This window comes from Ixodes scapularis, unplaced genomic scaffold (genome assembly GCF_016920785.2).
Source record: "Ixodes scapularis isolate PalLabHiFi unplaced genomic scaffold, ASM1692078v2 PGA_scaffold10__122_contigs__length_95168666, whole genome shotgun sequence".
NCBI classification, from domain to species: Eukaryota; Metazoa; Arthropoda; class Arachnida; order Ixodida; family Ixodidae; genus Ixodes; species Ixodes scapularis.
This window is the reverse complement of record NW_024609836.1, coordinates 54,741,600-54,766,930: the sequence shown is the minus strand read 5'-3', so window position 1 is coordinate 54,766,930 and position 25,331 is coordinate 54,741,600. Positions and strand designations below refer to the sequence as shown.

At 46.7% G+C, this 25,331-nt stretch overlaps 1 protein-coding gene across 1 annotated transcript; it reads right to left on the bottom strand.

Annotated features, from left to right (window-relative positions):
- Window positions 1-598: 598 nt before the first annotated feature.
- Window positions 599-6,145, bottom strand: LOC115319805. The gene is made up of 2 exons (XM_040221099.3): window positions 6,073-6,145; window positions 599-1,149 (listed from the first exon to the last, which is right to left on the bottom strand). The coding sequence occupies exons 1-2, from the start codon at window positions 6,143-6,145 to the stop codon at window positions 599-601; spliced, it is 624 nt and encodes a 207-aa protein (XP_040077033.1).
- Between the last annotated feature and the right edge of the window lie 19,186 nt (window positions 6,146-25,331).

The window sequence follows — 25,331 nt, the reverse complement described above, 5'->3', positions numbered from 1 at the left end:
TATAATAAATCAGCACGTACAATTAAACCCCGCTCTGACGACTTAGGAGACGATAGAAGAAGTTACAATCACGAAAACTTTCTCCTTAATAAATAAACTTCATATACCTCCACTATTACATGGGAGCTTTTGATAATATTACTTTTCATTAGAAGTAAATCACTCTTATGTTCGCGATGTAGCACAGCAGCAAAAAAAGGGAGGAAATATACACCATACTCCGGAAGTTTGAGATAGCTTTTCAAGGTCGGTAGCTAGTGCGGTGAAAATTAACAAAGACCCTTTATTGGGTACTCATAAGTTAAAAAAAAAGATATAGCCTTTTTCAGTAACTGGAGGTATCTACGGAGACTTCACGAACAACACAAAAGAGCTTCGCCGAGTGCTTCTTTGATTTGTATATGAATCTGCTACATGGCTGGAACATTAATATTAACGAAACTGTTCTAAAGTTATCAAGGGTGTAATATATGTTCATTAGTTTATAGAGAGAATGTGTAAAATTCCGCCAAAAATATAGATTCTGTTATTCGATGCAGTGAAACCAGCTTGTGTTTGGAACAGATGAATGACTCTTGAAGCGCTGTCACATACGTACTTAGTTCCATTCCATCAAAGTTTTCTGAAACGCGTCCTCGACGGAAGGCGTAATCGCAGAAACCCAAAGCGATCTGGCGAGCCCCGACAGGATAAATCCCAGAGCGCCCGTAATCGCAGAAACGATTTCTCCACCGTCTTTCACTCTAAAGTTCAAACGTTCCAGTAGCACTGGAATGACATTTTGGATTCGATATTCTGTGCCGCTGTTAGTCTTTCTTGTCACGAGCTCTCCTTCGAACCTGACAAGACCAGCCTCAAAAAGTATGGTGCCGCTATGCCACGAACAGAGCCTCCAGGGGATGTGGGTGAGCAGTGAGTGCTTGCAACGAACGCTGAACACAGTGACCGTGTCCTTGTCGCGGCAAAACGTCTCGTAGGGTTTGTCTTGCTTGAGGAAGCGGAGGCCGGTGAGAATCCCTTCTCCCAAGAAGATGGCGCCTTGAAGCATTTCTAATTTAGTGTCGTTTACCAGGTGATGATATGGGAGGTTGCGGATAAGCTTGTCGAGCTTGTCGTCCAGTTCAGCCTTGTCCGGGACGTCGCAATCCTCTGTGGGATAAAAGAAAAAAAAAAAGAAGCAGTCGTGCAATACGAAGCCCCATTTAAAGGGATACTTCAACAATATTTGAAATATTACCGTCATGTTCAAAAATAGGTTGAATATGACCCACAATATCCGTAAATGACTATCGCACGTTTGTATTTTGAGCCTGGTGGCTGTATTTTTCGTTGTTAACGGCCCACTCTGGCAAGCGCTCGGAGAAGGCCCAGCGGGGACCACGTGACATCCAACGCAATCGTGACGTAGGTCGTCTCAAGACGAGCAAAGTTACGGCTAGGCTGACGTCGAGAGGATGGCCTAGTCGTTCCAGCCACCGAAGCGGCTGCTTTTGTACGAATTTTGAGTGACGGGTTAATCTTTTATAACCTAGTTGGGGGACAATAGCTACTTCTGGAACACACAAAAGGTATTCTCGGGAAGAGGGGAGTTCCTCCTGCCCCTCTTCTCTCGTCGTGGCCGGAGGCGAGACAACCTCCGTCACTAGCTGTCAAGGTTCCTGGACGAGCATTACAAGCGAGGCGTTAGCGACATCCACCAGGTGCTCTTTGCTAATCGTTTAATTCGTTTTAAAGTTCCTTTTCGTGACTTTTTTAGCAAGATATTGGTATGTTCGATGTGATACTGCTCCTTTGAACACATATAGACCAAAAAGCAGTATCCCTTTAAGATACTGCTTAGATAACTTTCTCTCAAAGATTCGTACATATGTTTCCAGTCTCCAACTTTTGCCTTTTATGTTTATTGGTCACGTTATCTTTGGCACTATGCAGTGGCAGTATGCAGTGGGGGGCACACGAACGTGTTGGCTACAAATTTGTACTTCCGATAATATTGGAAGATGGAAGCAATTTATGTTTTGTTTAATGGTGAGTAAAGCATTGCGTCATATTTCTGTAATAAACAACTTGCTAGATTACCCAAGCGCCCCGGCCTGCACTTCAGGAATCATAAAACGGTGGTCTATCAGTTTCCCAGTGATCAGTATTTCAAACAATCAGATGCTTACACACTTTGCAGTGTAATCTGCAGTTATTCTGAATAAGCGTCGTGTAGGTTGCAGAGACCTGTCATATAACTTTTACTATTTCTCGTCAAAGTTCGCGTTTTTCACAATGTGCATGCAATCCACCCTTCGGTCTGGCCGACGTACAAGCATTTCCTACGCTATTGTTATTATTCTAATGATTGTTGTTTTATAAGCAATTGCTTAAAAATCCCAATATTCAGAACAACAGATAACCATAATTTAGCTCGGAGTCAGCGGAGTTGTTTGCACCATTTTTAACGTTTCTGGGTTACTATCAGCGTCTTTGAAGCTGTACGAGAATAATAAGTTTTAAGAGATATCATCAGCTCAGTCAGGTTGAAGGGTGGATGACATACACAGTGTCAAGAACCCTGACGCTGACGTGAAATCTTGCAAGTGATATGGCAGTACGCTGTAATCTACACGATGCTCACTTATTCAGGATGCCTCCCAATTACACTGACACCCCAAAAAAAGCAAATAATTTTTGCCAGGAGATTTGATATGTTTTTAGAAGGCTACCCAACCAACATTTTGCTACAAGTCGCGTGTATTTTTAATAAAGTTAAAAAACGCCACTGCTGTAAACCGAAACCGAAACATGTGCAAGGAGGCTCGAAGTAAACTCGGAGGAGAGAGTTGCGCGAAGTCATGTGGCTAATACAGCCTAATCATTTTTTTTTTGTTCGTTTGTTTGTCGTAAGATTGTTTCGCACTATATCTATTCCCCTCGCTGTTCTGTGATTGAAGATCAACTGGGCCGGTACCACGAACCACAGTTACTAAACAACGCTCCCACGTCCGTCGGCACCTTGTTCTGTCGTGTGCCGCCATCGCATCATGGAGCCGGCGATACGTCGTCATATTAACAAAGACGCTTACGGCTACTTCCGGTGATCTGTGCAACATTTTTTTTATCAATGTATTTGCAGTTTCTTGGAAGTCACAAAAAATAGGGCTCATATTCTTTTCTATTTTTACTATTGAATGTGTTCCTTAGATAACCCGCGACTTTGAGTATATTTGGTATGCATCAGTTAGAACAGCACGTGACCGTGGAAAGGAGAGTCAGCGCGCCTGAAACCGGCCAAGTCTCGACCTGCGGTTTTCCGGCGGAAAGGAAACGAATCTAGAGCCTCAAATTTCGTTTTGGGTAGTTGGGCTCACGTAAGTCATGTTCAAAAAAACATCGGCATAGCAAAATACCCTGTCGGTGTATCTTAAATACTCAGTCAGCTTCCAAATGGTTGTAATTACCGATTGCTTGGGAACTGTAGGAACACCGTTACCATGATTCCCAGAGTGCAGGACGGGGTGTTAAATTGGGGGATTTATGGCGTATTCACACTGGAAGCGGATCCGCGTTCGCGAAGCGGTCGCGGATGCGGTTCGCGAGCGACCCCGTTCAGACACACCGAGAGGCGGTTGGCGGTTTTTCGGCGATCACGCGTGATCTTTTGAGAGTTGCGTTTGGCAACCCTGTTTTGCAATCCAAAATCCACTTTAATTCAAGATCCAAAGCCAAAGTCTTGCTATTTTGGCACTCGGAATATTTTCTCCGGGATGTTCGCACGCATCACAAGTTCAGGCAGCGAAAAAAGAAGCCTGGATCCGCCAAACTCTCCTGTGATTCCCTCGACTTCGCCCACATGCAAAGCCCACCTAGGCGGGCCTTGCTGACTCAGAAAAGGATGCTCCCGGCCTTTTCTTCGAAGTGAACCCTTCCCGCATGAATAGCTGACCTTGTTTTCGGGATAGAGGGCCAGTTTCCCCACCTCGTTGTTGTTCGCTCTTATCATTTTCGAAGTTGTGAGCGGTGGGGTGGACCGTGGTGCGGGGGAATGTGTTTGGTGCTAGCCGGTCGTGGCTTCGTTGGTGGCGGACTCTCCTTTCGTCACTCGCTCGTCGATCGAGTCTACTGTTTGTTTGACATTAAGCTCAAATAAACGCCGTATGGATTACCTCTGCATTGTCTGGTACGTACACTTTATTCCTTGAGTAGGTTCCCTTTATTTATTTTATTAGCAGTAGACGTTACAGGTCGAGCTAGCGCAGGTACCCTGCCCCCTCCGCGGTAGTGCGTTGGCTACGCAATCAAGCTCACGACGTCTCTATCGGCCGTCGTGGTGGTCATGCACGGTGTCGAAAGCTTTCAATAGTTCACACGACTATCCTAGTGGGTAGAAAAGCTGACATTTCGGTTGATCAGGGGCGGGTTCCGACGTTCTACAGGCAGAGATTAACAAGGCAGCGAGCTTGGGCTGTGGAGCCCGGAATAATAAACTAACTCTTACCCGAACCAAATCACCGTTGCGAAGCCCGTTAAATCCTTTCAAATTATCATCGTACATCCAGTGTGACCGCAATGAAGTCTAGCCTATCATTACCTCTTCTTTCACAACGTATAAAAATGTTCCGTCTGTGCTTGTTTCATAATATATATTATAATAATCCGATTCTAAAAGAAAGACTACCAACAACACCTCATTACGTTTCAGCACGCATCGATCACCGTCATAAAGTTGCCATTCCTTCTTGTCGTACTAAACATTTTTACGAGTCTTTTATTCCTGGTGCCTCAACAATGTGGAATCACCTTCCCGGAGCCATTGCCGAAATCCCGGATATCGAGTGTTTTAAAACTGCCGTTTCCAATATTTTTTTGTGAAGAGCCATAGCTACTATATAATATTTTCTGTTGTACGCTGTATGTTGTGTTGTACTTTTTAATACCCACTCCCCTCTGTAACGCCTCTGGCCCCGAGGGTAAATAAATAAATAAATAAATAAATAAATAAAAATTATGAGTCAATTCTTTTCGCGGTGGATTTAAGTGACGGACGTGAACATCAAGTTTCTCCGAAGATTTGTCGAAAGCTAAGACTACAGCGCTAGGACTACAGCGCCTTCGACGCCTCACCAGCGACAGGAGCCATCTTGTTTTGAAAGTCACTGACGTCACGTCAGCGTCGCGTTGTGATTGGTTGCCGCTTTGCGGTTCGTGAAAGCGGTTGGGAGAAATCGGTCCCGAAGCGGTTGGCAAAAACGCGCTCCAACCGCTCGATCCTAGCGCTCGGATCCGCTTCGCGAACGCGGATCCGCTTCCAGTGTGAACGCGCCTTTAGGGAATGGTCTCTTGGGGAAAAGGGGGGGGGGGGGGGGGGGGGGGGGGGATGGGCGAGTACGGTGTGGGAGTGCCACAGCACGGACCGTTCTTCAGGTGTTAAGCTATTTTGAGCCTCGTTATCCGCCGGGCTTTCTCCGTAGAATGCAGTGATTAGTTCTTCAAGGTGCTATGAGGGAAAGCAGATGAGCCAAGTGGTTAAGCGAGTATTGCAGCACCAATGCTTGCGCATCGGCATTCTAAAGTTCGACCATAAAGCCTTTCCTCCCAATGTCGTTTTCTTACCACATTTTAAAACAGGTACCCGCATATCCATATTAAAAGATATGATCTCTTGTCTGCATACCATCGCACGTTTCCTGTCCATAAATTATTTCTTGTTAAACTGAACAGCTATCATCGTTTCAGCCGCTGTATCATCTAGGTGTGCAGCGACAGCATATAACTATTCATTTGATTACCAGTGTACACTCATCTAAGATATTATGTTATCAGTATTATTTTTTTCGTACATAAAATTTTAATGGGTCTACAGGTGATACTTAATATTCAAAATCTCATTACGTCATGATAAAAACTGAAGTCATATATTGGTTTTTATATTACACCTGCCCAGAGAAACCTTCTTTTGCGTTTTATATTTTTTATATGCGGCTAAATGATAACAAGTAGTTAACGCCATGTCAGAGCTATGCGTATTTAAAAGTCACCGAGAGAAGAAAATGCGTACATATACATATACCTGATTTTGAGCTGTACCTGATTTTGGAAAGTCCAAAGTTAAAACCAGGTTGAAACAAAGCAGAGTCAGGAAAGTCACAAGGAATGCCATTGTCGTTCACAGGATTCCTGTAACGAAAATACGATAGTTAATTACATATTTAACACTAAATGTTCACAATTTTGTTTTGAAGTTCCACAACAAACTTTAGCAACGAAATTAAGCAGTAGTTTAATAAACCTCCAAAAATTTGAGTTTTTTTTTTTTTTTTTTTTACGTTGTCCTTGGACTTTGACATTGCGAAATACCAATCAAAGTTTCCATATGGGCGATTTGCTTTATAGTAACAAAAAGAGTCAGGAATCGCGCGTACAAGAAAGACAGCTAGTAACATGCTCAACATGACAAGCTGCGGCTCTCAGCCCAACATTTAGACATAAACAAATGTCTAGCTGAGGCCCACCGATTGTCTTATTTTGTTTATTTTTGTCTGCATTAGGTTTTTTTATGTGAAATGATGATTGGTTTCATCGCTCCATTCGAACATTCGCATGTGCGTCAAATATATGCCGATTTTATTTAGTGCTGGGAAATTGACCGATTACCCTTTAGATTAATCGATTAATGGTTCAACTGAGGTCGACTTTTTGCACCCCGGTTAATCGTTTGAATTCTAACGAGCGAAAAAGAAACTACTAAGTTAAATATTTTTTATTATCTTTTTTTTAGTGCCGCGATTTGCGAAACGCAATCGCCAGCGAGTGAGCTCTTTTGCCACAATATATCAATGATATTCTCTGCCTACACAGCTACAGTAATTATATTTAAGTGCTTTTAGATCGTAGATGAGCGCATATAAATGTTCATCACTAATTGAAAATACACGTTAAAGTGTTTATCACAGAAATAAAACTCAGCGAAGACAAGAACAGAAAATTTCACATTTTTCAATCTTATCAATGAGAATCAACGAACGCTGTAAATAAATTATATACTATTCGATTTAGGGATAACAACTATTGCGGTTACAACGTTAAAGCGATGCCCAGCCCTAGTATAGTTCAATTATCAAGGCAGAATCATGTATAGCCTGTTGACAGATCAACCATTGTAGAAACTGTGCGCCATACACGGGTCGAAATACTCCTTGAGCATCCGGACCTTCAAGTAGTTCTGATCTGATGTGACCTGTGTCAAATGGAATAGCTGTAGAGTTCCTACGCCTTATAAAAGAGTTTCATGAGTCGTAAATATTGCCACTCGCCACTACAAAGTCCATGACCGCCCGTAAAGATATTTCCTGGTACATGTTAATTATTTTTTTCTAAACACGCTTCACTCCTAGCATGAACTTGTCTGGTCGTCCTTTCCTGCGTGTCGGCATGGAACCTTTCCGGCTTTGGGCAGACACGATTACTAAACTTATGCCCTTCTGAGCGTTGCACGATCTGGTAGTAACATACATGGCGTGCAGCTTAGTCGTTCTGTGCTCCTCCATGGATGTTCAAGAGGCAGCCAGCTTGTCTGCGCGTACATTGGCACATTAGAATGAAACTTCGCCCGGTTGTAGCACAACCCCGTTGTACAGTCTTGCAGATACTACCGACATAGAGTGCCAAGAAATGCCCGGAAAGCCGAACGCGTGGGTTGGTCTTCCTTCAAGACAATGGCACCACACCACACTGCCCGGTCTTCCTTGCAACACACCAATGAATAAGACGTCGAACTGCTACCGCAAATGCGATAGTCGCTAGATTTGGCACTGTTTAATTTTCGTTCGTTCTCTGGTCACAAACAACATTTAAAACAGCAGTATTTCTACACCTAGGAGACCGTCATAGATGCTTGTGTGAGTAGTGTGAGTCAAGACAAATCGTGGTTTTTTCACTGGTCGGCGGCATTGGAGCACCTCTGGGAGTAGTGCACTACGCTCAAGGCGGCTACGTACAAAAGTCCAAAGGTATTGATCGCCCGGAGCAACTACCTCACAAAAACCTCACTACTTCTCAAGCATCCCTCGTAATTTGGCCAACGTACCTCATTTCACAATGCCCAATGAACTCGAAGATCTAGTAAGACAATCTTTTCGACTGTCTGATTTCGGCCTTCTTAAACTTGAAAAACAATTATACAAAAAGGTATATTTGGGAACTCTCGACACCTAGAAAATTACAATCGGCGGAAGTGTTCGGTTAAGTTAATAATTTCTATATTAAAACAGCTCCTATTAGTGTCGCACCCCCAAAATCAAATGCCCTTGCAAAGGTTTAGAATTGAAAGTTATCCAACTATTAAATTCATTCTGTTTTTTATAATATTCTGTGAAAATATGACGGCCAGCGGACTACCAGAGCATTAAAACAAATAACGTTAACCCAAAAAAAAAAAAGAAAGGAAAAACGATACTTTTGTTGCAGATATTCATAAATCAGATTTATTTTTCAACGACACACCACTAAATTTTGTATTTCTTTTCGGGCGCAACTGCCAGTGCTACACTGCGGTAGTATTCAAGCGTTGACGACGAAGAGTAGATATTGGCTACGGAGAAGAAACCGGTTCTATTATCGCGGGCAGCTGCCCTATAATTCAGCAAACTCCGTGAGATCTAAAATGAATCCGAGGCCCTTTGATACCTCCTTAATGTCATAGAAAAACCTTTTCCACGTATTTTTGACAATACATCAAAAACAAATTTCTAAAAATGTAGCACAGCTAACATCTACGACAATCCCGGCTGATACCGCTAAATTTGGCACTCGTTGGATCAAGTCGTGGTGAATTATCACAAGATGTGATGATGTCTCGAAATGATGCGTAAAGGTTTAAGCACGGTATAGTTACATAACGAGTAGTAAGCATTTCTGTTTCAAAGTTACTGATCTGCCACTATAGTTACCGAGAGCTCGTGAAACGCGGGACGTGTGTTTCTTATCTTCATGCTTCGTTGCTCTGTTATTTCTCCTTCAGCAATTTTATCTGCTAAATAGCGCAATATGATTGATTGTGGAGCGATCATAAGATAGTTTGTGTTCACTACCCTCTGTGTTTCTTAAGTTTTCATTGGCTAAACTAGGCTTGAAGCTATTTCATGCCCGTCGGTCATGATTGCTGAAGTTTTCAGATGTCATTCTGGATCGATGCTATCAGCTGAAGTTCTTTTGGCTATTTTATGTGCACGCGAGTAATACGCGAGTGTCGCTCTGTGAGCATTGCTTCAAGCGTCTCATTCACGCAGAACCGCAACTCGCATTGAAAGGAGAAATAATAATAATAATAATAATAATAATAATAAAATAATAATAATAATAATAATAATAATAATAATAATAATAATAGCTTTAATTTCTATGTATAAGCATGGTGGGGGCTGGATGGCTGAGGAAAAAAGCTGTCCAAGAAGCTTGATTGGTCCTCAGCCCCTCTCAGGAACATAAGAGTGGCGAGAAAGATATGTAAAAATAATACAAGAAATAATATAATAATACAAGCTACTTCCATCATAAAATGCAACAGCAGAAAGCTATCAAAAATACAATAAACGAGAGTAGCACTTGACTATAAAAGAAATCGGAAAGTTGTAAACAAGAAGGTATGGAAAACTCACCAAAATATTTTAACATACTTCGACACCAAATAATATCTATATATATATTTGTATTCTTTCTACACTGCGCAAAGTTTACTCTATCTGCTACTGTACAGGTCGAAATCAACTTGGCGATGGTTGTTGAATAGGGATGGTAATAGATAACGGAGACATCCCAAGAAGCACGTAGTGAAATGGCCATTGCTGGCACGTGCACTATGGCCAACGAGATTTTCGATGACCCAAGCTTGGACAAAGCGCATGACAATAGCAGTGTTTTGGTCCTTGTCCACTAGCCATTTACTTTAAGCCAGTCGCTGGCCATTCACTTTAGGCCAGTCACTGGCCATTTACTTTTGGACAGTTCATGGTCATTCACGTTTGACGAGCCACTGGCCAGTAAACTTTGGCCAGCCACTCTTGGCCAGACAGTGGTCATTAACTTTTGACCACCATCTGGCCATTCACTTTTGGATAGTCAATGGTCTTTCCATTTTGTCCTTCCTTTGGCCATTAAAACTTGGCTAGCCACCTGCCAGCCACTTTTGACCAGCCCCTGGCCATTCACGTTTCGTCAGCCACTGGCCACTGACTTTCGGCCAGTGGCTGGCCGAAAGTGGCTGTAGTTATACACTTAAAACACAATTTATCACAGACTGCCAGGAAATATAGGTGTTCCCAGCCTTGGGTAGTAACGCGTTACTAGTAACGCGTTACTGTAATTTCGTTACTTGTTCGGTATCTTGTAACTGTAACGAGTTACTTTTTTAAAATGTAACTTGTAACTGTAGTTCTATTACTTTTTTCTGGGGTAACGATGAAAGTAACGACGTTACTTTTGTCGTTACTTTCCAGTGTTTTATGAATAATATATCACTGAATGAGGGCACAATTTAGATCTTCCTTGCACTTTTCAAATCGTCTATTCCGGCATTTCAAGTGTCAAGTTGGCCTTGCACAAACTTGTGAATACGTTCTTTTCTAGCGAGTGACGACCTGAATATAGCCACGTGTAGATTTCGTGAAAAAAAATCTAGTTATCTTTACTCACGCGCTTTTACTTTGTGACTGAACACTTACATCTTAGTGTCTTGAAGCACTATCTATGTTGTGTTTTTTCTTTTTTCTGTGAAAACGCTTTTTAATCGGGTGAATCAACCGTGAAACAACAATACACGCGGAGGGCACTGCGCATGCTTCGCATTTTGATTATCGCCAGTACTCCACACTGCGCGTGTTTCGTACTTTTATTTGTGCCACTACTCTGGCGTGGAAATTTTCAAACACTTAAGGCCGGTTCTCACATGCAGCGAAGCGCTGATGCAGCGCTCCTCACGTGCCATCAGCTACTTATCGTATGCCATGAGCAACAGTTTTGACGGTGCGATACAAAGCTGGTGAACGCTGCCGTCAGCACGCGCTTAGCGCGAGGTTAGCGCTATGCTTGTAGCGCTCCGCTGCATGTGTGAACGGGCCCTAACTTTGAGAAGCAACTTCTGCTAAGTTACAATATGAAGTACAGAGCGTACTATCTAATTTTATGCAACCAAACTTGGTGACGGGCGTTTTCTATTTTTTCCTATTTTTTTATGTTATAGAAAAGTAACTGAAAAGTAACGTCGTTACTTTTTAAAAGTAACTCTAACTGTAACGAGTTACTCTTTTGTTGCGGTAACTGTAACGGTAACTTCACTACTTTTTTCGGAAAGTAACTGTAACTGTAACGAATTACTTTTTAAAAGTAACTTACCCAAGACTGGGTGTTCCCCAGAAAACTCAAGGATTTCGGGAGGTTAAGTTTCAGAGCTTAACTCCAGACACTTTTACATATTACTGACAAGCGATGCTGCTGTAAGGTTGATTAATATTTATTTGACATTTTGAGTACCTGCTACGTCTTATGACGCTGGTTGCGGCCACCATTTTAGTCGTCTGTCACACAACGGATCCTCCGAGGTCCCACCCATAAAGTCCTCCAAAATACAGCTGTAAAAAAAAAAAAAAAAACTTTAGTTGAAGAACAGTAAAACGATGTTCAGTTGCAATGTTTTTTTTTTTTTTTTTTTTCACTTTACACAAGCTTACTGCCACTAATAAAAAAAATCTTACTGGCACTAATAGAAAAGAGAAGCTTTCGGCACCTCCGATTCGAAGTCTGAGACTTCCGGAATGTTTTAGGAGCGGAAGCGCGAAAATAAAACCAAATAGAAGAAACGCGACACATTTTCAACCTCACTATGCTAGCATCTGGCACCGAGGCAAATTATTTGTTATGCCGAAATGGCTACCGTCGGGTAGATTGGATATCTCAAACGTATATAAGACGTCCCGAACTGAATTTACCTATTAAAAAACATTAAGGAAAGCCGTAAAGACGATGTACTCGTGCAGGTTTAACAGGCAGGAAAACAGACCCAGAAACTGTTTTGAAATCTTTTAGAAGTTTATTGCACAAAACATGTTCCGTACAAACCTGCAAGCGACCTGCGAAATGGAAAGAGGTACTACTAAGCTTTTATGCAGCTGAGAAGATTGCAAAGGAAAACAAGAACCGGGGTAATTCTAGGCTATATTGTCTATTCTACCTGCAGATGGAAAAAATAATATCCCCAAAATTCTACCGTCAGACACCTATCATTGGCACTGGCAGTCAGTTCATCGTGTGATGTTTCATTGACAGATTGTTTGACAAACAGCTATGGTTAGCTTTTTTTTTTCTTGGGTAACAAGTCACCTCAGATTGTTGCTGCAAATGACTTGTAGGATGGGCCACGAGGGTTAACGTTTTTGTAATGAGTTGTCTCAAAATGTCGCCGCGAAGCTGCGTGGACGGTTCTGCCAGCCAGTGACACACCCGCGAAAAAATGTCCCTGCAGCGTGCAATGAGCGTAACGAGTGTCAGTGATGTGTTAGTGTCGACGAAACGGGTCCATGAGACGTGTATTCACGAATAGTTGTCTATGAAAAATGTTTTAACGAAACGCCGGGAGGACAAGAAACCCACAATTCTACCAGCTGTTGTCATATGATTACAGGCGTTTAATGGGAGGCCACTGCAGGTAGAATTTCGGGAACATTATTTTCCCGGCTGCCGGGAGAATAGACACTGCCTAACTCTATAGATAACCTGGAAGAGCACTTGCAGAACACCGGTCACTCATTGCCAACACGTAGGTTGTAGTGCACTTACCATGAACACAGCGGACTTGAAAGGCATATTCCGAGATATATGTTGATACGGTCATTGCAGAATAACTGCAGGAACAATAACAAGATGGAAGGGCTCCGTGAAGGTTCAAGACGCTGCGGTACAAGCTGTCATTTGCCGAGCCAAACCTGTGACTTCTTCGAAGAAATAGCTTGTTGCCGATATACGCGTAAGAGATTTCGAACACTAATAGCTGCGCGAAGCTTCGAATACGTTGAAATCCACACAAACCACATAGGCCGCATCTAAGAATTCAGGGCGAGTGAAAGGAATAGCGTAGAGGTGGAAGCAGATAGGTTTCTTGAGATATGAGGAGGATAAATCCTCCTCGCTCCACTATTTTACATGCCTCCTCCTCCCCAGTCCGAAAAGCAGGATGCTTCTTCAAGGTCTGCAGGGGGGTGTGCCCACAAAAGCTTCAAGGGCCATCCCAACAATGATCACAGCGAGAGGATTTATCAGTGTATACGTTTGTGAGTTCGTCCCAAAGATGATAATGCAATGGATGCTACATGAGTGGTTTACCAAGCAGTGCCCTTCAGGCAGGTGCCGTGCTCTGCCCGCTTGGAGACTATAGTCACGTGGCCGTAACTGGAGACACGATCGATCTAAAATACGCATAGCTTTTACTCTGCTGTCAATACCGAGTGAACACACTCTAAAAAAAAGACTGTATTCTCACACCCTTTTTTCCATATAATACACCCCAAAACTTCAGTTCAACGTACAACACACTGACGTCGATCTGACGGTACTAACTTTCACGAAAGGCTTGATAGCCGTGTGGTACAACTTATTAAAATAGCCAATGTATGTGTTACTGGCTAATTAGGGTTTTCTTGGCCCTACTGCAAAACCTCAGTGTTTTCTTTTTGTGGTCTTTGATACGTACTTGAGCTATTTAATAAGTTATATCGCACCGTTATCAAGTCCCTCATAAAATCTCAGGGCGTGTGTTTAATTATGGTGGGCTGTTCGTCGAACTAACATTTTGGGGTGCGTTATATGAAACAAAAGGGTGTAAGGTAATACGCTCTCTTAAGACAGCTGCACGACAGTTAGGTTTTGGAGTCCCAATGGAACTGCCCAGCACAAATGATAACCAAGAATCGGAAGTATGGAAATCCTATGTTTTACACCGTTTAACCCACATTTTAAATTGAAATACAGAAATGACCGCGTCTTCTTCTGCTCACAATGTCCACGGATAAACTGAAATTACAAAAAAAAATATATATATATATATATTACCGAGAAACAAGCTATGCCATAGATTTTTCAGCACTCTAATGATATTTTTTTTCTCGTGGGTTTTGTACATGCAACAAACAGTGTACTATTTCTTAAATAATGAAATCATAAATGCCGCGAAGATGCAAAGATTCCCCAAACTGAAGGTAAAAAAACGCGAATATAACCCCACGGTGACTACACATGGACAGAGGTCGGCATCTTAGGTCACCCTCATTCACCCTCATTCTCACAGTCAAACACACCTTCAGCCCTTCACTCAGCCTTACTGAGCCTCATGGCCCTCACGCCCCTCACGCCACTCATCGCCCGCACACCCCTCACGCACTCACCGCTCTCACGGCCCTCACACCCCTCACACACTCATGGCCCTCACGCCTCTCACGCACTCATGGCCCTCCCACCTCTCAGGTACTGACTGCACTCACACCCCTCACGCACTCATGGCCCTCACCACCCTCACGCCCCTCACGCACTCATGGCCCTCACACCCCTCACGCACTCACCGCCCTCACGGCCCTCACGCACTCATACCCCTCACGCCCCTCACACACTCATGGCCCTCGCGCCACTCAGGCCAGCTTCAGATGGGGCGATTTCGCTCAGAAACTTGACGTCGCAACACCAGCAACACGGGCCGCCCGCGTTCACACGCTGCAACCAATTGCTGCAGCTTGACATCATTAACATGAAATCTGATTTTTCTTGCACCATTTAGACTCACAATTACGCGCTATAAACGTGTTTTTATGAATTTAAATCTTTAGAATACCATTGCACCTTTCTGAAACAGTTCATTTCCAAAAAACGATCAATTACAAGCCACAACTTAGTCTTTTGTTGTCATCATCACCGGCACAAGGAATCCCGTGAAAATATCGCGTCCCTGACTGCATGCAGCCGGTTCAAACGTCTTCAAATTGCTCCAAATTGCTCGCTTGTTTCAAGCCGGACGCGATCTCAGCGATTCGTATCGATTTAAGGAAAGCCAGGGAACAACCTGCCATCAACACTGAAATTGATGAGAAAGTTGCTCCGACTGATGGGGGCCTCACGCACTCACCGCCCTCACGCCCCTCACGCGCTCATGGCTCTCGCACCCCTCACGCACTTACCACCCTCACACCTCACACCAGGACCGGGGTTTAGTTCTACATCACCCTCTGAGATTAGAAGCTGCACTAAAAACGCTGTTAATCATTTTCTAGACCAAGACACAACTCTTATTTACACCAATAAAACAATTCGATGGGGCATGATATTATCAACGCGTAAGGTACGTCACCACGAGAAAATTTGACTTTTTTTTATGTAAATAGCCTGCAAAATATAGGGCCACCGTAGTTTCCGCAACGATGTCCCGCCCCGACTGGGTGTTTCTCCCCTCCCCCCCCCCCCCCCCCCTGCTTCGCTCCCGTCAAAGCAGCCGTCGTAGTGGTAGCCGTTTAGTAGTGACTATTTCGACGAACAACGTCGAAATATTTCAAAAATTACCTCGACGTCTGTGACGTCACCTCGGTAAAACGACAGAATAGTGTTTTTTTTTTTATTTCGACGTCCCCCCCAGACACTAATAAGAATTCATAGTGGAGTGCGATGCTAAATGTGGTTTATCGAAAGTCCGGGCGTCGATCGAGATGATCGTCGGCTAAAAGATAGCATGGCACCCTTGAGAAAAGCTCTTCAGGCAATCGATGTAGATCCTAATTTTTTTTTTATTTTTTTTGCGGATTCGCGCTACGGGAGGATGCTTCGCATCTGGTTTTAACCATCGCGTGGAGAACAATTTCTGCGGTATCTTTAGATTTTCTCAAGACCCCAAAGCGCGAAAGAACTGCATAAAAAACATAAGGTGAGTATATGTAGCACTGGCAAAAAGTTGTTTTGACGTAAAAAAAAAAAAAAAGGTCAAACCAACCGAGAGAGCGTAAAACCCATAATCTGTTCGGTCCTAATGTCTTAAAATATTGTCACGGGTGGTGACCAAAAAAAAACAGGAAATAAACAGGGAGAAATAAACATTTAATGTGGCGAACTTGTGCCGAAAAATAAAAGGGTACCAAGATAATAACAGAGCGTCACGGGCGTCGAAGTCGGCGTAGCAGCACAGTCGAACGCTGGGGCGAAAACTGACTGCGGCTCGCCACGCGGAGCCCCTTATGTACCATACGTGGTCTTCTGGAATAATCGGCGTAGAAACTTCGACGCGTAGAACATTCGGGCCTGGAACAAGCAACATGATTCTCGAATTTTCCAGAACACTAAATTGCAGGAATAAACACGTCGCTCCCAGGATTCGAACCCTAGCTTTTCGCGTGGGAGGCAGGCACGATAACCATTAGGCCACGCGCGCGCTGCCTACTTGGCTAGCGCGCGCGGCATTACTCCCCCCTTTAAAAAGTGCATCGCCCCGATGCAGCACAAAACAACACAAAGCAAACAAAAAGAACGCTAAACTAAAGAGTCATTTGGAATACGTAAGGTCCACTGTTCTATCGAGCGTAGTACGGCTTCATGCGCACGACGTGGACGACTTCTGGTCGTGGAGGGCGGCGTGATGAAGCCCGTGTTCCATCGGGCATCACCTCGTAGTTCAGATCACCGAGTCGACGAAGCACTTTGTAGGGTCCAAAGTAGCGCTTCAGGAGTTTTTCGCTGAGACCACGGCGGCGGATCGGTGTCCACACCCACACCCTGTCTCCGGGCTGGAAGTAGACGTCCCGGCGACGAAGGTTGTAGCGGCCAGCGTCGACGCGTTGCTGGTCTTGAATCATGAGTCGGGCGAGCTGGCGGACTTCTTCGCCGCGTTGAGCAACCGCCTGGGCGTCGTCGCTCTCATTGTCAGATGGCTCATGGGGCAGCATTGCGTCCAGCATGGTCGTTACCTTCCGACCATGTACCAGCTGGAAAGGAGTGAATCCAGTGGTCTCCTGAACCGCCGTATTGTAGGCAAACGTGACGTAGGGCAACACCTCGTCCCACGTCTTGTGCTCTACGTCGACGTACATAGAGATCATATCGGCGATTGTCTTGTTGAGTCGCTCGGTCAGCCCGTTGGTCTGCGGGTGGTATGCAGTGCTTCGACGATGGCCGGTGCCACTGAGACGAAGAATCTCTTGCGTCAGCTGGGCCATGAACGAAGATCCGCGATCTGTAATCAGAACTTCGGGAGCGCCGTGCCGGAGGACGATGGACTCGATAAAAAACTTGGCGACTTCCACAGCAGTCCCTGAAGGAAGAGCTTTCGTTTCGGCGTACCGCGTGAGATAATCTGTGGCGACGATGATCCAGCGGTTCCCCGACGTCGAAGGCGGAAAAGGACCAAGTAGATCCATTCCGATCTGCTGGAAGGGTGTAGTTGGAGGAGAAATGGGCTGCAGAAGTCCGGCCGGCCTCGTCGGCGGTTTCTTGCGTCGCTGGCACTCGTGGCATGATCGTGTGTATAGGTGGACGGTCTTGGGGAGCTTCGGCCAGTAATACTTTTCACGAATACGGGCCAGTGTCCGGCTGTAACCAAGGTGTCCGGATGGCAGGTCGTCGTGGCAGGCTTGGAAGATCTCTTCTCGAAGGTCACTAGGGATTACCACACTCTAAGAAAAAAGGGAGGAGAAAGGTAGCAAAAGCGACTGTTCCTCCTTATTGCGTACAAGTTGCCCAGAGAAGGGAGGAACGGCAGTTCAGATGAAAGGAGGGAGCGAGTTCGTCCTTGTTCAGTTGGCGCAGGGGTAGAACATCGCGCTACTGACTAAGTGGTCAACGGTTCGATCCCCAGAAAAGGTTTTTTTTTTTTTTTTTTGTAAAGTTTTTTTTTTTTTTTTTTTTTTTTACTTTTGTTTACCAAACCGCACATAAACAAACCCAGACCGATGAAAGGAAAATTAAAGTCCTTATTATTCTCCGAGACGTTTTCCTCCTCCTGGCAGACCGGAGAAAGCTTTCGCCCTCGGCGACCCATCTTCTTTCGGTTTCGTTTTTCGAGCACATCGCGCACGTTGTTTAATAAATTAATGTTGAGTTGATTGAGCTTCAGCGGCAGCGAAAGCCGCCTGTAATTCCGTCTTCTAGTCCAAACGTGCAGAACATTTCGGTTGCATTGACGTTTTTACCACTAATTTTATCAAACGAGCTAATGAAGCCGCTAGAAACAGCGAAGTTCCGGAGCAGTGCCAGCAGCGCTACATACACTGGGTAAGACGGCCGTCTCCAATTTGCGGGACACACGCGGAACCTCCTTGCGCGGAACTAAAGCAGCGAAACCACGAGGAACTCTGTCGACGTTTTCGACGTTATGGAAATCGCGGGAACTGCGTCCAAGGAAGGCAGGTTTTCCTGCCGGCTGCCTGGGTGCCTTCCGTGCTGAGTTCGGTTCCGTTGTCCCGTGCCGAGTGCCAACCGGCGTTCAACGTGATTCTTCTGCGTGTCAGCAACATCGTCAACGTGGTTCTGTATTTCTTCGTGTCAGCGACATCGTGATGGCAGTGTTGTGGGTTGTGAACAGAAGACTGGAATTATCGCCGATGTGACCGTGTGTTCGCGTATCAGTGGTGTAACAACAAGTTGAGATGACGTAAACTGTCGGGCATTGATGCCGCTGGTCGGGCCGTTATCGGAGGGGCCGGGGTGTCGCAGGATGACATTCCGCTTTACATTAAAGAGTTTAAAACCACTTGAGGGATTAGGTGCAGTCGATCGACGTGTGGATAGCCATGTTGGAACGCTGGTCTGAACGGTAAGCTCCTATCGTACAGTGGCCAATGTGACTGTCGGTCCCCGAGAGCGATTGCGCTCTGGGGAAAAGACAACACTACGAAAGTATGACGGAAAGTACGTATATTTATAATGGAAGTTTAGCATAAAAAAAAGACGGGCAAAATCGGAAAAAAAAACAAAAAACGCTATCCTTTATTTTACTGTTTAAATATATTACGGTTCCTGTAGAAACTGCCCTCTAAGTGGCGCGCTGGGATGAGCGCTAGAAGTTTTCGAGCTCGCAACGGCGCAGCTCCGTACACTTAACAGTTGTCGGAAGTCGCGGCTTTGACTGCATTCAAGTTGACCGAAAAGCGATTTCTGTGCCCGTGAAGTATCACTTCCAGCTGAGTGGATATCCGCTCTACAGAGATTAATTCAAGACGGCAATTGCAGCTTTGCGCGAACAGCACAAATAGAAAAACGAACACTACAATATAAATACTGGCTACGAAGGGCCATGCGGGAAAACAAACTCATGGCTTAGAACCACATTGGAGCGGCTCGATTTATTGGCTTTCAAATAATTATGGCATGATCGAGCGTCTTCTTTTTAATAAGAGATTCATCCCCTGAGCCATTAAAAATAGCCTCAGATGTATGACATTGCTGGAAAAAAATGAACATGTTCGGAATATTTTTTTTTTGCTTAGGGAGTCACCGAAAAATTCCGTACGTTCAAAACGACCACTATAAAAGACGGAAACGCAGGGGTCGGTAGTAGTGATCGGGGTAGTGTGCGGTTGTATTGATGTCTGTATGTGCGATGCCTGTGTATGTGTTCAATATATGTTGACCTGATGTTTGTAGTGTGCGCAACGTGTCTACATGTGTTAGAGATTCCGAAGAAAAGGAAACGCAATTGTGGCGTAAGGAAATAAAAATATTTTTTTGTAAAACATGAATTGGGCGGTACCTAGCGCCACCTAGCCTAGCTACGTGCGATTACTCTGCTTGACCCTGCCATCTGGTGGCAAGCGATTTAACATCCTTTTACGCTACGCGGCTACGCCATAATTTCGTGTTACCGTGCTGAGATAAGCCAAGAGGTTGCTTCGGATTTGCTTTTTTTTGAGAGCGGCTTTTGGTTTTGCGGGCGAATGATTTTCACTCCTCCGTGATGTGCGGTTGACGCAACGGTTGACGAAGGAATTGTGGCTCGAGGAATAGCAAAGGTAGGACATAAAGTGCGCGAACTGAGTGCCGGTTGTCTCCGTTGAACATCGCAGTGCTGACGATGAGAAGACTGAGTGACTGCATGCTTTCGAAACGTAAGTTTCTTTACCTGCAGGGGTAAAGAAACTTCGGAAATAAATACAGTTCGCGGAAAGCTCGTGTTACGTTTTTATTTCCTGCTCCTCTCGCTTCGTGCAATAGACTTAGTGTTCTCGTTAAGCCTTACCGAGCTCGATTTGCTCGATTCGTGGCCGCCATAATGAGATGCAGTCGACGGAGGAACTTTTCCTCCCCTGCTTGAGGGACGAAAGTTTCTCCCTTTCTGAAGGAACATATGTGTCAAGAGCGTTCCTCCCTTTAGGGAGGACTATACTGACCCTTTTTTCTAAGAGTGCAGCAACCACGGTGTGTTGTTGTCGCCGAAGTTCTCTTTGTAGAGTACTCCTTGTCGGATGGCGAAGGTCGGCAGTGCTCGTGAGAAGACACGTGGCACGGTACTCCTGCCCCCTTCCAGGTGCTCGATTAATGCGCGCAGCTCAGGATCGTCCCGTTGACGTCGTGCCATATCGTCGGTGTTCATTGCTCCTATGAAGCACTCGTCGTCATTGTCGTCGCTGCAGCCGGAAGGGGTTTCGACGGGGTCTCTGGACAGGCAGTCGGCGTCGCTGTGCTTGCGGCCTGACTTATAGACCACTGTCATGTTGAACTCTTGTAGTCGAAGACTCCATCGAGCGAGGCGTCCTGACGGGTCCTTCAGGTTCGCAAGCCAGCAGAGCGAATGGTGGTCCGTGACTACACGGAATGGGCTCCCGTACAAGTACGGACGAAACTTGGTTATTGCCCAGACGACTGCAAGGCATTCTTTCTCAGTCGTGGAGTAATTCTTCTCCGCCTTGGACAATGTCCGACTCGCGTAGGCGATGACTCGCTCGATGCCTTCTTGCACTTGGACTAGTACTGCGCCCAGTCCCGCGTTACTTGCGTCCGTGTGAATTTCTGTTTCCGCATCCTGGTCGAAATGTCCAAGCACAGGAGGAGTCTGGAGTCGTTGTTTCAGTTCGTCGAATGCCTGCTGTTGCTCCTCGGCCCATTCGAACTTCTCGGCGTCCTTCGTGAGATTCGTAAGTGGTGCGGAAATCCTTGCGAAATCCCGAACGAAGTGTCGATAATAGGCACAAAGTCCAAGGAATCTTCGCACGGCCTTCTTATCTGTCGGCGCTGGAAATCCCGCGATGGCGCGAGTCTTCTCGGGGTCTGGGCGGACGCCTTCGTTACTAACCACGTGGCCAAGAAACTTCAGTTCGTCATAGGCGAACCGGCACTTTGGCGGCTTGAGTGTGAGTCCGGCGGTCTGAATGGCTTGAAGAACAGCTCGGAGTCGTCTCAAGTGCTCGTCGAAGTCAGCTGAAAATACTACGACGTCGTCAAGGTAGACGAGACAACTCTGGCCACTTCAGCCCTGCCAGTACGGTGTCCATGACACGCTGGAAAGTTGCTGGCGCCGTGCATAGTCCGAAGGGCATCACCTTGAACTCGTACAGTCCATCCGGCGTGACGAAGGCTGTCTTCTCTCGGTCCCGTTCGTCGACCTCGATTTGCCAGTAGCCGCTCTTCAGATCCATCGATGAAAAGTATCGAGAGTGGCGCAGCCGGTCTAGAGTGTCGTCGATGCGGGGGAGTGGGTAGACGTCTTTCTTCGTAACCCTGTTGAGCTGCCGGTAGTCCGCGCAGAACCGAAGTGTTCCGTCCTTCTTCTTAACCAGCACGACTGGAGAGGCCCATGGACTGCTTGAAAGTTGGATTATGTCGTCATTCAGCATCTCTTGAACTTGCTGATGGATCACCTCCCTTTCCTTAGCGGAGACTCTGTACGGCGATCGATGCACAGGGCGCGCGTCGTCCTCGGTAACGATGCGGTGCTTGGCAACCGCGGTCTGGCGCATCTTCGACGACGTCGCAAAGCAGTCGCGGTATTCGGCGAGGAGGTTAGCCAGCTGACGCCGTTTAGGGTGCAAAAGCTTAGGGTCAATGTCGCGCTGCGCTGGCGACGTACTGTCTTGCTGGGGCGGAGAGGATTCGTCAGTAATCGCGGTGATTTCGGCGGGGTTTCGGAGTTTCTCGACGTGGCCCACGGCTGCACCTTTCGTGAGGTGTTGCGTTTCGTTTCGGAAGTTCGTCACAAGGGCCACAGTCCGCCCATCCTGAAGTTCAGCTACTCCCCTTGCGACGCCTATGCCTCTTCCCAGGAGCAATTGGAGGCTTCCCTCGAGAAGAACTTCGCCACAGGAAGCTTCATTGATCCCGACAAGTACGAAAACACTCGATCGCGGTGGTAGGTTTACGTGGTTTGCGAGCACTCGGACCGTGGGTGACGTCGCTTGGGGTTCCTCCGCTGGTGGAGCAGGTTTTCGTAGCGTCAGCCGGTTTGTTCCGAGGTCGATGACGGCGCCATACTCGCAGAGAAAGTCCATTCCGAGGATAACGTCCCTCGAACAGTCTTGCAGAACGACGAACTTGACAGGGCACGTTTCACCGTGGATCTCGACGCGAGCAGTGCATCTCCCGACTGGTGTGATGAGATGTCCTCCGGCGGTTCGTATTTGGGGTCCTTCCCACGGCGTCATGACTTTTCGAAGGCGGCGGGAGAGCCTCCCACTCAAAACTGAGTAGTCTGCTCCGGTGTCCACGAGTGCCGATGCGTCGAGGCCGTCGATCACAACGTTCAGGTTGTTGGACACCGATGCAGGAGCGTTGTTGTGATGCGTGGAGTCGGGAGAGTGGGAGCGCTCCGTCGTTCTTGGAGGCTCTTTACGTCGGTTGTCTTCGGCAACTCCACCTCCAGGGGTTGCCGCGCCTAGTTTCCCCGGTGAGGAGCGAGGGGTGACAGGCTTTCACGTCGGGGTCGGTGCATCGGCGAAGCTGGACGTCGGGGCGGTGGCGACCGGAACTCTCGGCGGGACGCAGGCTCGGGGGACTGGGGTCGTCGCAGGTACTCGTCGATCTCCCGAGGGCGTTCACCATACCGGGGGCGCGGGTCGTTTGGGTGGAATCCGCGCAGCCCGAGTCGTCGGTATGGGCATCGGCGGTACACATGGTCGGCTTCCCCGCAGTGGTAGCAGAGCGGGCGTCGGTCGGCCGTTCGCCAAACATCGGTCTTCCGGGGTACACGGGGCTCCTGGCTGGCGTACTGGGGCTGGTCGTCGCGGCGTCGGTCGTGCTGCGGCGCAGGAGACTGGCGTCGGGGCGGCGCGACATAGGCGCGAGGAGGAGGCGGTGGCCGTCAGGCCACTGCGGCGTAGGTCACGGTGGGCTCCTTGGGTGCAGCTACGTTCGCAGGAGCCTCCAGTTGAATTGCCCTCTAAACCTCGTCGCGGACAACTTCAGCTATTGACACCGGAGCCGGCTGGTGGGTAGCAGGCAGGAGCTTCTTAATTTCCTCCCGGACGACGTCCCGGATGATCTCGCGAATGCTGGAGATGCTGGAGCCAAGGTCGCAAGCGGACGGCGGAACCGCGCTGACGCCGGGTAGCCTCTGGTAGTGGCTGGCTCGGGCTTGCAGTGCACGCTCAATGTTCGTCGCCTCGGTTACAAATTCTTGAATCGTCGTCGGTGGGTTGCGTACGAGGCCACCGAAAATGTCGTCCTTCACGCCGCGCATCAGGATACGCAGCTTCTTTTCCTCGGTGGACTGAGGGTCGGCGCGGCTGCTCAGGCGGAGGACGTCTTCAACGAAGCTGGTTACCGTTTCGTTGGGCCCTTGAGTTCGTACTTGAAGGAGGTCTTCCGCTCGCTGTCGTCGTGTCTGGTTCGTGAATGTCTCCTTCAGGCCAGCGATACAGGTGTCCCACGACGTAAGCGACGCCTCGTGGTTCTCGAACCACTGCCTCGCGGTACCCTCCAAGGAGAAGTAGAGGTTTTGGAGGCGCTGCTCAGTGGTCCATCCATTATGGCGTGCTACACGTTCGTAGTGCAGGAGCCAGTCCTCTACGTCTTCGTGGGTCTCGCCATGGAAGGTCGTCGGCGTTCGCTGGGCAACAGGCAGGTAAACGACGGCGGCGGCGGTCGGGGACTGCGATTGCTGGTCGTCCATCGTCGGCCTCGTAGGCTGCCTGGTCCTGGGTGGCAGAAGTCCGTATTCCGGGTGTAGACCTTGGGTTCGGCGACTGGTCTGAGTTTCAGGTTCCGCGTTGAGTGGTATTGTCACAGGGCTTGGAATCGGGCTTGTATACTGCGGGCCCTGGGAGGGGAACGCTGTACGGGCATGCGGTACCCAGCACCTCCACCAAAATGTGACGGGTGGTGACCAAAAGAAAACAGGAAATAAACAGGGAGAAATAAACGTTTAATGTGGCGAACTTGTGCCGAAAAATAAAAGGGTACCAAGATAATAACAGAGCGTCGCGGGCGTCGAAGTCGGCGTAGCAGCACAGTCGAACGCTGGGGCGAAAACTGACTGCGGCTCGCCACGCGGAGCCCCTTATGTACCATGCGTGGTCTTCTGGAATAATCGGCGTAGAAACTTCGACGTGTAGAACATTCGGGCCTGGAACAAGCAACATGATTCTCGAATTTTCCAGAACACTAAATTGCAGGAATAAACAAAAGACACGTCGCTCCCAGGATTCGAACCCTAGCTTTTCGCGTGGGAGGCAGGCGCGATAACCATTAGGCCACGCGCGCGCTGCCTACTTGGCTAGCGCGCGCGGCAATATGGCGCTATATTTATATATTTTTACTGTAATATTGATAAAGCAGTTCCACGCGAGTAGCAGAGAGAGTAAAATTCAGCTCAAATTTGCAGCGTGAAGAAGTATGCCCGTGTCCATGCGCTATCCGGTTATTTTGTTTATGGTTATATATCTACTTCTGGGGACGTTTTTTTCATTCTGCTCTGCATATGCCCTCCTGTTCGGCCTTGCTTTCTAATTTAGTATTCAGTATATGACTGATGGACAGCGTTCTCCTTGTTCACTTTTGTGTTATATTCCTTGAATTTAGTTCTTTATTTAATAATAAAAATTATTATTATTATTATTATTATTATTATTATTATTTTATTGAGGAACAACAACAAGGTTGTTCCTGGGCACACAAAAAACATTCATCGGTCATTACTATTATTTTAGGAGAGCAGAGAGCGAGCCGGGGCAACAAGCACGCATTTGCAGTTGCCATTTCAAGGAAGGGGAAAAAATGAAAAATACTGGGAAAGTGCGATGGTCATGCAATTCTTTATTAACCTGACAACCTCAATAATAATAAACGACTTACCTGGACAGCGTACGATTTGTTTCTCAGGCTGGCCTGCACTACGCCGTTAACGC